Source organism: Ischnura elegans, chromosome 12 (genome assembly GCF_921293095.1).
Source record: "Ischnura elegans chromosome 12, ioIscEleg1.1, whole genome shotgun sequence".
NCBI classification, from domain to species: domain Eukaryota; kingdom Metazoa; phylum Arthropoda; class Insecta; order Odonata; family Coenagrionidae; genus Ischnura; species Ischnura elegans.
In genome coordinates this window covers 24,515,211-24,530,145 of record NC_060257.1, presented here as the reverse complement: position 1 = coordinate 24,530,145, position 14,935 = coordinate 24,515,211, and the positions used below count along the sequence as shown (strand labels likewise).

Genomic DNA, 14,935 nt, shown 5'->3' with positions numbered 1-14,935 from the left:
CTACGTTTGTTTCTGCAATTATCGGTTAAATTTACTGCCAACAAAATAGCCTTTATCTAGTTGGCATGGTTTTATGTAGACGTAGAATATGCGGAATTATGTTACGCCGAAATTATGTATGGATGACAAGGTCACATCTTTATAGATTTATCAAACGGAATTTCTAAATGAAATTTTCAAAAATTAAATTTTTTGAGTATGCCTCGGTGTAATAATGGTATTTACTACTCGGCATTGAAAATACCATTTCGACTTTTAGAATGGTAGTCACTTAACCACGCCTATTCTATCTCTGCTCACTTGTGCACCACTTCAGCTCCAATTATTTTTTTCAAAGTATTTCTAGTTTTGACAATGTGGACAATGATTCTATGCCACAATGGTTCTCTTTTTGCATGAAATCTGAAAACTTAAAGTTGCATTTTAAAGGGAATTACCTCCTCCTGCTAGTGCCCTACTTACGTTGATCAATACTTTTTTCGCCAATGTAACACTTGAAATCCATTTCAAGGATTCCTTTAGTTAGACCCAGCTCAATGCATAAGAGCCAATAAATCTGAAGAAAGTTTTCCAATATGCTGAATACCAGTAAATCAATTCTAGATACAATTTCATTAAGAGTGAGTAATGAAATTATTTATAACAGATTAGGATTTTAGAAGTCTTTCGAAAACCCTAATGAGAACACGAGAAAATTTGATCGACTATATCATCACGCATGATGGCCTAATGCTAAAAATCGTCGACGGACACGTAAGGGCAAAATAAGACCCCGAATGATATGTAAAGGATTACCTATTGAGCATGTAAAAGAGATAAAAAATGCAAATATGAAAATGTTAGCTCGTATGAGAGCGGAGTGAATAGTTGCATTAAATAAATCTTCAGAATGATTGCTTATGACGATGATAAGTTGGAATAATACTGGTAAAAATGAATCGAATACACACAATCTTGTCAAAAATAGATTTATTCTTCAGGAGCAAGGCTGAAAACAGAAATGATTTTAAGAATAAACTTGGGGATAGAGATGCAATAAACTTGATATGACGTGCATGCATACTCATTCTAATTATGCACACAAAATACCACATAATAAATATGTATGCCAAAATTTCACACCCACAACTCATTGATAATTCTGGAACAAGACTGCAACCAGAGGTGACCACGAAACATTAGACTTAGATTAATATTCCAAGAGTAACTGCGCCCATCTCCCTAGTTGCTTGATTGGCACCTACCAACGAAGATATTGATGCGCATTATATCATCTCCTATACATGCACCAGCGATCCCTAACCTGATTTTTACAAACGACGGGACTACTTCTTGAGGCTGTAAGACAGAATAAATACGTACATACGACAATATAGGAGTATGGTGAAATGCTACGCCAAGCAAATCATCGGATTAATTGCTTATGATAATGATGACATCATAGAATACTCGTAACAATGAATGAGAATCACATATCTTGTCCACATTACACTTGTTATTCAGGTGTAAGACTGCAAACGGAACGGATTTTTAGCATAAAGCTGGGGATAGGGATGCAATAAAACATCACTGTATCATGTGTATGTATACAGATGATGTCGAGTAATACCACATACCTAGGTAAATATTATAGAATAAACATACATGCCCAAATGCCAAATCCAATAATTTATGACAATCATCAATAAATATTTCTCGATAATTGTGGTACAAGACTGCAAACCAGAAGTGATCGAGAAACATTAGACTTAAACATTCTACGATAACTGCGCCCATCTCCCTAGTTACTTGATTGGTACCTACCTACACAGATGTTGATGCCATTATATCCTCTCTTACACATGCAACCGTAGATCCCTTACCAACGGCCCACGGCACAGCATTAAGGTTTTGGGGCTATGGATTTTGAGCGGTGGGTGGGTAGGGGGTGAGAAGGGGATAGGGGGTATGGTAGGGGATTAAAATTGCGCTAATTCCCGGCTAATTCGCAGCGGTGGCCACGGCAATTACTGCGAATGTGGACTCCGATTCGAAGAGGGTGCGCAATTGGGAGCAGAAAGCGGATAATTCGAGGGGCGTCCGCACGACACCCCCCCCCCTGCACCCCTCTCGGGGGGTTGGGGGAGCCTGGAAACGGGAGGGGGGGGGTTGCAAGCTTGGGATGGGACGGAGAGGACAATGGGACGGTGGATACGAGGGGTGTAGGCAAGCGTGCGAGGGATGAGGTCACTTGGGGATGCACTAGATACTTAAAAACACGGCACGATCTATATGCTTACTTAAACCAAGGTGTTAGTGCATAATATTCACAACTGTCAATAAGATATATAACATTTTCATTAAGTATCCAGTAGCAAGATTTCAAACGGAGGAAATTTTAAGCATAAACTTTGGGATGGGGATGCAGTTATCTAGGCATGATGTATATGCATACTCATGCTAAGCAATTACCACATAATAAAAACGAACGCCACAATGCTGTATCCATTGTTCACTGATAGTTGTGGAGCAAAACTGCAGCCATAAGTGATTAAGATACATTAAATTAAAGACTGAAATGCTGTGGAATCGAGATGATCTACTTTATAATCAAATACCTCACTCATATATATGTGTACCAATGTGTAACATCAATTATTTATTGCATATTAAGGAGCAAGGCTGCAATTAATAAGAGCAGTACCTATGCTTTAGAGGCAAAATATGGTATTACTGGATAGTTAATTAGTTTCCTCGCCTCGCCAATCCAAACATCGCGGGTTCGAGTTCCACCTGGTCATGGGTGTTTTCAATGTTTCATTGAAATATAGAACCCAAATATATTGCAATGATTTGCAAATAATCATGAGCATTCGAGACGGCATGATATACAAGATGCCATATTCCAGGGTTGTTAGAACTCTTTCTATAATCCTTATCGCTTAATGAGAATTACAAAAAGTGACCGTCACAGCCAATTAAGGTTGTTTGTAAATTTTTGACCAACAGATTGCGATTTTGTCTATACAAAAGCGAAATTTCGATGGTTAGTATGCCTTTAAATTTACCAATATTGCTTAAATTAACTTTTATCCGTAAAATTGATCAATTTATTCCTAACAATAAAGGTATAGTTATAAATAAATTCGTCTTCTAAGATAAATTTATTCAAAACGAAGGGATCAAATATAAAATATCAAAAATACACTCAGTTTTAATGACGAAGCATCATATCACTCTTCCCCTATTACTTTCCCCTTTCATATTCTGTTTGAAAAAAATAATCTGTTACATTCGTTTTGACAACCGTTATGCCATGCTTCAACAATGAAACTTGTTTCATGAGTACATTTTTTTTATTCTGCAATTTTGTAATCTTTCTACCCACCATATTAGTTGTCCTAACATAAACGACAGCATGGGAGTGAAATTCTTCGGCTATCATTTTCATCTAACGGTGAACGGCTTGCTATTTCCTTTGGAAAATAACTCACGTCTCGGTCTGATGCCCCGTTACCGGGCCGAAACTGATTTGCCTCGAGGGGAAAGAGGTAGGTCAGGGAGAGTGTTTTGCAAAAGAGTTACTTGTTTTCGCATGGAGTGTTTAGGCGATATGTTTTCACACGTGGTGACTAGCACTATGTTTTCCCAATAGTTCATTTACCTCTGGAAGTATAACGGGATTGCTGTGGTAGGAAAGGGCTAAGAATTCCATTGGCAACCACATCAACACTTTTGGTATGGAATTCCATTTCCACATCCTCTATGACGTAGATACATAACCTAAATGTGAAAAATTAAAACTATTCATCTACATCTACATAATACCCTGCGAGCCACCTCTAAGGTTTTTGGCAGGGGGTGACAAATCACTAACATGCAGCATGCAAGAGGACCGCCACATGCACACCACACGGTCATAGAAATATTACGCATACTAGCAAAATACACATGCATATTCATAAAAAAAACTTTCTTATGTTAAGTAATACCTAAAGCAAATACATGCAAGGTTATAACTATGAAAAAAACATGCAATGAGTGATCCTAGCGAGCGACGCCATTAATCCTATCTATTGAGGCAACGTTGCTATCCTTAATAGTACCAGGGAAGAATGAAATTTTAAATCTCTCTGTTTTGCAGTCTATTTCTTTTATTTTATTCTCATGTTCACGTCTACTATAGTACGATGGTAAACGAAGGATGTGATTCACGTCGTCTGAGAACATATTATTATCCCTCATATATATTATATATTAACCCTCTGTCACTATTATTCCTTCCACCACATGTTTAGTAGCTAGGGCAGCTCAAACATCAACGTAAAAAAAACAGGCACAGGTGTTTTTATGTCTCAATGAATGAATATGAATCAGAGTATTTTTAGACTCCAGTCCAGAAACATTGCCGTACTCATGAGTACAGTGGAAACGAGACTCCGAAATGAATGAGAAGTATTTTAACACACCAAAAAATGTACTATAATTTTTGGTTTTTTTCCCGGCGAACAATTGCAGTGAAGTTTTCTCGGGTTTCGCACCGGGTCAGGTCCTCCATTTCTCCTTCCACGACGATGGGCGAGTTGTCCATCGAAACGTTGGAAGGAGGAATAGAGGACCTGACCCGGTGCGAAACCCGAGAAAACTTCACTGCAAAAAATGTACTAACTTAAGGACAAAGCAGGATTTCAAAAATAGCTTTTGCGATCGATAGAAAATGCGATCTTGAGAGACCCTCTGCCTTAATTGAGGGCTTCTTTCAGCGTACGGTGGTAAAATTGCGAGAAAAATACATCGGAAAAAATCCCATAAAGAAATTATTTCGAAAGCTCTTTCAATAGAATCGTCAGTGATAATTACCACATTAGACTGGCACATAAATTTTTCTCGCTCGATGAATGGAGACAGTACCTTTACATGAATTTTCCAATCATGTACTTCAATTTAATGAATTAAAAAAAATGTATGACAAGACGCACTTTTTCATTCATAAACAAGCAAAAATTAACTCCATCACCTTGACCAGAATGCTAGAATGTTACAAGTTGTGTACTCTTGCGCGAGCATAACGGTTGGAACCCTGGGATTTCCCTGATATTATGGATGGAATATCCCATGACAGAATTTCACTGCCCGTTCACGCTTATTCTCCCCATCTGTTTGGAAATCCCTACAAGCAATTCCTAGAGGGCACAAAAGGGGTGAGATGGTTGAAAGAATAATCTCGTTGCTGATCTGAAAAGTTTCCTTCACGGTTGCGCTCAGAATAACAAGGCTTGAGTCTTAGATTAAAGATAGGTATGTATGGAATTAAACGAGGCTGATAAGGCAGCTGGGTTACCAATTATACAAAGCTATATTGCGACAACATATTAAGACTGACAAGGATGTCATTCATACCGTATGTAAATAAGAAAACGCATTTATCTAATAGCTTCAGACTTAACTTGACATTAGATAGACTAAAGTACAGTAGATATTGACTAAACGCACTTTTTTCATATAGCTACATATAGATACAACCCTACAAGCTGCCCTTATAGTCATGTGGCGGGCGGTGTGAGGATATCAGCCGTTAGCAATTAAAAGATTTCTCTAATAATTTATTGAAGCCCTTTATTGTTCGGGAGAAAAAAGAATTGCAATACTTATCTATTAGGCAATGTCTCTCCCTTAATCTATTGTTCTTTTTCGGATCTGGAAATGTAGTTAAGTTCTCATATGATTTCCCCCTGTTGCTCAAAAACATTTCTCCTATTCTTAATTTCTCCAGCAACCTAAGCCTACCAGCGCATAGTCTCCGAATTCTAGAGGCTCTCAGCTTAATTCATGTAACGCTCGTATCATTTTTTTATAATAGCGCAGCTTTCCTTTGCATTTTATTGAATTCGCGCATTTATTCTTTCAGCGCAGGATCCCTTATGGTAACTGCATATTCCAATGCGTGGCCGGACGAGTGCGAAATAGCACTTCTCTTAAGAACGTTTGTCACGGCGCACGGAATTGCGCAGATTAGAACTGCACTAATTCTAAAATGGTGTGGAATTGCGCGAATGCATGAACAAAATTATAACAGGGACTATTTTTCCATCTCACGTCCACGCATTCTCGTATGTTATAGCAATTCACCGCTTTACACGACGCAATTTTGACTGCGCCTTCGTACACACGTCAGATTGTACAAGAACGTGCGCCGTGTAAAACGGCTTTCATAATTTATAGCGTCGGAAGTCTTTTACAAATATTACTAAAACTACTATTACTAAAATTTGCAACTTTAGCTGATCGCGGTATCCTCAATGACCGGAGACTCTTCTTAAATATCATTAATGGCAAAGTCAGATCATCCAGCCTTCTTTCTTTTTTTCCGCTTCGTGTTCCTTCGCGCACGACGAGGTCGAGTGACCTATTTCATTTTTTCACCCCCCGCCTTTCTGTCTCTAAACGTTCTTTTCTATTCAGACATCCTCCTTCCATTAACTCCTATCCCAAATGTGTTCCAAATTTTGATCCTTTTTTTCATCCCTCATCCATCTTGCACCTTCATTATCGTTATTTCCCCTTACTCCTCGCACCACCCGATGAAATTTAGTATTCTTTGCTATTTATTTGTAAATACTGTTGAATATTTTTTGTTCATTATTGGTTACGTTGCTTAATGTTATTAAATTGTTACTCCTGTTATTGTGAGTCCCCTGTAATTGGCCTCGTGCTGTTTTTGGACTGGATTAAATAAATAAATAAACAAATAATGTAACCAAGCACCGTGGTTATCCCTGTTAGTAAGAGGTTTTATAATAGGAGGAATAAAAATTCTATTTGGACTCAAAATCCTAATATTCATTTTGAAACATTTCGTATTTTTTTACTCCTCGCAAGGAATTTCGAATGCGCTTGGAGTCAAGGACTAGCTAAGCTAATCCCAAGAATTAACCTCAGAGAACGGATGGGAAAGGAAGTGCGGGGCCCAAGGAGCGATGCTATTGGCCACTAAGCCGTAAAGTGGCCGCGATGGGGCAATGGACGGACAGTTTGGGAAGGTTTCCGAGAATCCAGCGAAGACGGTCGGGGATTACCTCAAAACAGCGGAAAGCGAAGAGGACCACACAACGGCCAGGTATTCAGGACCCAACCGACGAAACCGCCCGCATTTTTAACGAGTGTCCTGTCGTCTTCCGTCACATTAGTTTTAGACATTCTAAACGATTCCTGTCAACTATTTACATGCAGCTAATTATTCGGGCTAAAAATTGCCACCCCATCCAAATCATGGACTTTCAAATTTGAACTTTGAAGGACAACCAAACGCCGGCTGTAAATACATCAACGTTAAACCTATTCACACGTTTAAGGTTTTTACAAAATTGACCATCATTAACGTTTTTAAAAATATTAGTCTATGTTTAATGGCTTATACATCTTCGAAACGGCGGTCTCCATTCCATTTCAATATAAAAATTCATTTTACTGAATGTTTCAAAGGAAAAATAAACATTACATGATGCCGAAGGATCGGGTACCAAATTCTTACCAAGGACAGAAAATCTTTCATAATGAATTGACGATAGATTGGAAGGTGCGATAAGAATAGGGCAACTTATTTCTATGCAAAAAAGTTTAAAACTCCTTGTTACAGCTTGCAAAGAATGGCACAAGAGCTAGGCACCGAGGTCTTGAATCTGACAATTAATTAAGCAGTGGGGTCCTGACCATTTTAAAGTTACTCCAAGCATTTATGCATTTTGTCATACCTAATGCATGCGTAAACAATTATGCTAAAAATAAATTCCCAAAAGTACTAACAGAATGATTCTGATGGAAAGATTAATTTTACTGTTATAACCTTACACTTTCCTATTCATATCCGATTCACGGTCCATTGTAAGAAGGAAAATTTGACGAACAAAATAAATAGTGCGCTATATGATTTATAACATTAATCCGCGTATGGATAGCCTTTAGGTGATGCATATGTTAATGCGTGCAGGTGGATGGTTTAAAAAAAATGAAAATGCATGCGCGAAACTTATTCTGCATAGCACGACATTATAGAGGTTGATATATTCGTATGGTTGCAATGGAAACTTTAACGGCACGTGCCTTTTCCTAATCAGCAAGAAGGAGCGGTCATTATCTAAATTATGATGAAAACTCACGACATAACCCAGGAGAAGAATATGGAGGAGAAGCTTTCAGTGACAATGAAATCAAACCCAGCCCGAGGAAGATAATGGCTGAGGTAGCACCAATAATTAACGACAAACGATAATCCTAATTGCCCAAACGGTCCCTCAATCAGGACCACCGCGAGGTTAGTAAAGGGATTACCTGAGAACTTTGAGGGTTGAACGGAGGGCATTATCCCTGAGAGGACTGCAGGAGCAAGGGTTTGAGGAAAGGGAGAACCCATATTGCCAGGGCCTGTGAAAGGCCCTTTATGCCTCCTACCAGGGTTGAACCCTAGGAGAGGGTACACTGTCCTCTGGGTCATACATAGGGTGAGGCAAATACAAGAGACTGGGCTATTGAAATTATCAGGGAAAAATAAATGCCCACAGTTACAAATATGTACTTTTTAAAAGCTGCAATGCATAACTACAATTTCATTAAATAATTAATAGCTGGTAACTGTAGAAGAATCGAACATTATTACGCATGGAACGTATTGAGCATTTTGTAAAAGTTAAATGCTAGAAAGTGATATATTTTGCTAGCATGCGTAATATTTCTATGACAGTGCGGTGTGCATGTGGCGGTCCTCTTACATGCTGCATGTTGGTGATTGGTCTCCCCCTGCTAAAGCCTGCTGGTGGCTCGCAGGGATGTAGATGTAGATGCATAATAATTCGGAATACTTGAACTTGCGTATAAAAGACTTATTTGCCTGAGGCTTGTATATGCAAGAGTTAAGAGGTTATTCGCTCTAAGAAATGAGTAAGTAACAACTAAGAAATAGATTTCTGAGAGAGAAAAAAATTTCATCATCGCCACCATACGTAAGCAATTATAAAATTGTTTGACAAGGCTTTCCACTAAATTCAACTATCAGTTGATATTTTAGATAAATTTAGATTTAAACTTTCCTACATAATGCATACCAAAAATTCCATCCACCCTCTTTACGCCTAATCGATCGTATTCTTCAAACCATCACGCCTCAAACTGTGACCGAATACTTACACCCGTTAGTTAAAAATCTCATGGAAAAAGTTCAGTCAAAAATGCCTACAATATAATTGAGAAGGTGAGAAGCCAAGGGGTACAAGTGATTTCTTTTTTCTATGTATTGTTGGGTACAGAAATTAGGTATAGAAAACAAACTAAATCGATTAGATATTTAGAAGTGCATTTAATTTTCCACTCGATGTCAGCACAAACATGAGACTCACTCGTATCCCATGACAACCAAGTTTTTGTGTAGTTCTTCTAACAATTAAATTCACCTTACTCTGTCGAGAAAATAATCACTTCTACCTTTTGGCTTCTCACCCTCGCAATTGTTCTTGGTAGCTCCCTAAATATCATTCCCAATCTCTTCTGGCGAGGAAAGTCAAATCGCAACAGTCACCCTTCGCCCTATCACTTCCTTTAAGCAGCCACCCAAGGCGTTGGAAAAACCCAAGACACGAGAGAGGTGTTCTTGAGGAGGTTCTTGGTGGAAGGGGTTTCCGTATAATGAGTCAAGTGTGGGAAACGGACTTTGGGACGGGTGGGGGAGAATAGAAAGGCTAAGGAGAAAGAATGGCTCCTCGTTTGTCAATTTCGTTGAGCATGAATGAACGGTGAAGGCGACCAAGGTAAGCTAATCCCAGGTCTTGCACAATGTGCGCATTATGCAGGTACGCATACATCTATTTAATACTCTGCGAGTCACCTCAGTCAAGCAGTGTTTTGCCTTTAAATGAATGTAGTTTGTTAGAATGCGCAATGTTTTTCGGAACGTGTGGAGTGCATGAGGGAATCCAATTGCATGCTGCATGCCATGCTGGTCATTGATCACCCCCTGCCAAACACCCTGAAGGTGGATCGCAGGGTATTATTTATAAATAGACGTAAGCCTGAAGAGGTCCCCGGCAGAGGGAAAGAAACGTCGACTTTTAAGACATCAGATACGCGTTAACTAAAACGTTTCATTATTTCACAACATATGGACCGCGGAAATTGTAACAATTACATCAATGATGATTCTGATGAGTAGAATTGCCTTTCCCTTGTCTTGACCTCTATTTTTTAACGATCATAACTATCTTGGAGCTAAGGTCAAAATGATGCAAAACTTTTATGCCGACGTTTCGGTTTATTTGTCAACCATCTTCAGGGCTTATTTTTGCACAGGGTTGTTTATTGATGGTAACAATAAACAACTATCAACAAACAACCCTGTGCAAAAATAAGCCCTGAATATGGTTAACAAATAAACCGAAACATCATAGTAACAATAAATAACTATCAATAAACAACCCTGAGCAAAAATAAGCCCTGAAGATGGTTAACAAATAAACCGAAACATCATAGTAACAATAAATAACTATCAATAAACAACCCTGAGCAAAAATAAGCCCTGAAGATGGTTTACAAATAATCCGAAACGTCGGCATAAAATTTTTGCATCATTTTGACCTAATAACCTGATATACTTATGATTTGGATTATGCTTGACGTACCTGTACTCTTGCCTCGCTGAGGTCTAGCCTCATGGCCAATTCCTCCCTCGTGAACACGTCCGGGTACTGCGTTTTCTCGAACGCCCTCTCCAGTTGGTGCAGCTGATAAGTGGTGAAGGTGGTCCGACTGCGACGGATCTTACGAGGCTTGTTCGATTCCTCGTCCTCCTCGCCCCCAGGACCCCCCTGGCCTACGTCACCGCAAAGGCCATCCGGGGAGGGGCCGAGGTTACCGCCTCCGCCGCCGCCCCCGGGCCTTGGGGACGGCCTCCCGTCCATGCAGTGACCCTCGCCGTCTTGGTTATCTTCGCCGGGAGAAGAGGGCGATGGGGAGGAGGAAGACTCATTGCGGGCCATAGAATCCACGCCATCTATTTGGGAGAGATAGAATAAGAAAAATATTAGCAGGAGATTATTTTTATCTCAAACACTTGCTAAATTGAAACTTGAAGCTTTCACGTGGTGGAGGGGCTCCATATTATCAATAACAGACACTTCGCTACTTCCACAAAATATTTATAAAAATTTTTATTGCCCGTTTCTGTTCACGATGACTGCTAATTCATTTTTTGCCGTCTTATCTCACTGGCCGATCTCCATCTGTGAGCTGATTGGTCAGCACTCTCTTCCACACGTTGCCGATTGGGTAGCCGAAAACTATTTACTAAAAGTAAATGAAAACTTGTCACCTTCGACCTGAAGACGAAAGCAGGATGGCTTTCGAAACTGTTGTCAACCATAAACGACAGACGCGGCTGGAGAACCCGAAAATTAACAGTCATCGTGAATAACGCCGCGGAAACCTACGCACGAATTTCAGCCCGTTTCTGTGGTTACACCATTATCAATTACACAAAATATAAAAAAATATAAAATATATGTTCTGTTCCCACCATATTCCACCATCCCCAACCATAGTCTACCACCATATATATGTAGTGTCATTTATATATTGTTCAATTTTCTGCATTTGATAATGGTCTAACATCCGAAACCGGTAATAGAAAAAGTTCTATAAATATTTTGTGGAAGTAACAAAATGTATATGTTATTGATAACCGACGACTGATATTAATCGTAGTATAATTGAAGCGTTGGCATGGGAAGGTAGTAAGTGACTAAATGTGGATTTTACACGGGACGAAAGAAAGAGGTTCGCCAAGATTGTGAAGCTCATATTAGTGTACAAATTTCGTCTATCGTAGCAGTGTCTAAATCTTTTCATAAGTGTCTAAATTCTCATAAGTCTTCACATACTACGGAAGATCAGATCATACATATAAAATAAGAGAGATAGACTGTAGAACAGACAGATTCAGAATGTCTTTTTTTCCACAGTCAATAAGAGATTACAAAGGCAGCGTTATAACTCACCAATAAATTAGATGACTAGTAGCGTAGCCTACTAACTAATGTATTCCTTAATGTATGCTTCAGAATTTTCTTAATATTTCTACCAGTATGTTTTGTGTGTGATAGATTTATTGGCAGATTACCTAAATGAGTAATTGGCAATTTTTGCCTTTAAATGAATGTGGCAGTATAATTTGTTAGTATGTGTAACATTTTTATGGCCGTGTGGTGTACAATTGGGAATCCTATTGCATGCTGGTGATTGATCACTCCCTGCCAAGCACCGTAGAGGTGGCTAGCAGGGTATTATCGTGGTATTATGTAGATGTATCCAGGACGTTCCAGCCCAATAATGATTAATACTCGCAGGCGACTGTTCAACTGTCGGCATGGAGTCATTGCAAAAAAAATGCAAAGGTGCAAGTCCACGCCCCTGAGGTACATCCCCCAGTCGACAGCGTGGGAGCTTGGTCACTTCCATACACCACCGGCAACGAGGCGGAACGGATGCAAAAATAACAGCATCATGGAAGACAAAAGATTGCCGTGCTGGGTAACGAGAGGAATGAAAGACGAAGTAGGTGGGGAGAAGAGGTTAAGAGGGGCGGTGGCCGCAATATGGCGGCGAGGGCGCGGCGAGCCAATGCGCCGGGCAAATATAAATATAAAAATAAAAATAAACGCCCATTTATGGAAAAAGGGAGGAGGGATGAGAAAAATCGAGCGGGGGAGAGAAAAAATTGGAGAGATGGCGGTGGTTCGTGTGTGTGGAGATATGTATATTAATGTGTGGGAGGATGGGAAGCAGGAAAGGGATAGGCTCCGTACGATGCCGCGTGGGAAGGGTGGCCATATTAGCTGGAAGGGGAGAGGACGAGGGGTCAGATAAGGTCCTTCGGGAGAGATGGATTTTTCCAAAACTCCATTGTGGCTGTGTCGCACTCGTTCATTCACTGTATTCTCTTTTACGCCACTACCCTGTTAACGGTGGTACCGATCAGTTAAATATCATTGCGGATCAGGGTATTACATATAAAAAATTATATGACAAATTTACAGAGATATTCAAAATATATTACAAAATTATATAATATATATGGTGACTTTAGGATGTAGTATATTATATAATTATAAATAATTGTAAAATATATTATCTATTACGTAATTTTATAATATTTTATAAATAGTTATACATGAATAATTAGGTATATAATATTTTATATATAGTTATTATGATATATTATTAATATATAATTCTGATGCTATACTTATTTTTACACTACTTTCTTGCCTTGCTTCATTCTTTTATATTTGTTTTAATTTCATATTGCAATTCATCACGCTATTTTTATTGATTAACTCATTTGCATTAGTAAGACTTAATTTGTTAAACCTGATGTTAAAGTACGGCGATTTTCGTTATTCACAATCCCAGTCGAGAAATTCATGCCATTGATTTCATATTTAGTAAAGGTTCATGCTTTTCTAGATCTGAAAATTCAGCAGTTCCTAGAGTCACAACAGCAGCACTTACATATGCTATTTCATTTGATGAACCCTTCATTTACGTCTAAAGACAAAGAAATATCTTAAAGGATAGTGACAAATGAATTTTAAAATTATGGTTGAATCCAACGCACAAGAACACCTATGTTTAATTAATTTTCTAACTATCAATTAAGGGAACTAAGGGTCCATTTAAGAGAACAAATACTCTGAATTTAACGGCATGCCTACGTAAAGCAGAGAGGTATTTCTTGAAGGTATAATGCAGATCTTATGACGTATATTTGAATTTCTACTTTGTTATTGCTCTTCGAACCAAGTTCGAAGATGGTTCTGGCAATCTGGACTAGACAAGTATAATAATAGAAGCACTTTAAGAGAGTAATGAGCGGATGCAGTGAATACGAACTTCGAAATAAGTCCATAACACTAATTTCTGCAGGCTATATCTTGTATCACGCTTGTACCTGAAACGCACGATTTCTGTGGACTCGGATTTTCTTAAAACGTGCCTAATCTGTTCTTGGAATCTACCTTCTCTACTAAACTCGAAAATATTAACGGGCACCTAAATTAACGGGAACATCGTCGCACCTTTTCTTGGAAATGCAAATAGCTGGTGAACTTGGAATAAATCATATTAAGCTCACCACTACCTAAAACCTTGGAAACAAGGACCGTTTAACAGTCAATTATAACAAGAAAATTCCATTACGCTGACATGAAAGTGTTACGTAAGCCTGAATACTTATGGGTTAACTCACATAGGGTCAACAAAACCCAAAATATTGCAAACACCGACCGTTTGACGGTCAATAAATACAAGCAAATTCCATTACGCTGACATGAAAATTCTACATAAGGCTAATAATTAAGGAAGAGATCCCAGTTACCTCAACAAATCCCATAAGCCTCGAAATGTTGAAAATTAACGGTTGATTCCAACAAGCTAATTCCATAACGCTGAAATTAATTTGCTGTGTATGGCTTGCCAATTCTTATATCATACTAATACTTTTAAAATTTGCGGGATGTCAGGTGAATCAATATTGGGCATATTTAGAATACAGAGAAAATTGAAAATTACCTACTTAAAAGTATTCATGGCTGTAAGCAACGAACATAGCAATGAATTGCATTGGTAACTACTAATTAATTCAGGAGAATTTCTTTTCTAATGATATGAATTATTAGAGTATTTTACTACAGAGAATATCACAATTTGTAAAATTTCATACCAGGTTTTTGTTTTCTAAATTAACTCAATAAACGAATAAAGATTTCAAAAATATTTTTGGACGCCAATTCCGAGGACATGACATCGAGCGCCAGCGCAGACTTATAATTTGTTTATATTTCTTGTAATCCCGCCAAATCCGAAGATGTTTTCAGCATGAATTATGGTTTTCTGGATTAAAAGAGATATTTAAGAG

The 14,935-nt window shown here is 38.6% G+C and overlaps 1 protein-coding gene across 1 annotated transcript in view; it reads right to left on the bottom strand.

Moving 5' to 3' along the window:
• The window catches only part of LOC124169656 (homeobox protein OTX1-like), a 107,226-nt gene that overhangs the window by 33,007 nt on the left and 59,284 nt on the right, over positions 1–14,935 (bottom strand). The window contains exon 2 of the mRNA XM_046548307.1: positions 10,644–11,014. Coding sequence (XP_046404263.1) covers positions 10,644–11,014 — 371 coding nt within the window. The remainder of the gene's footprint in view (positions 1–10,643; positions 11,015–14,935) is intronic.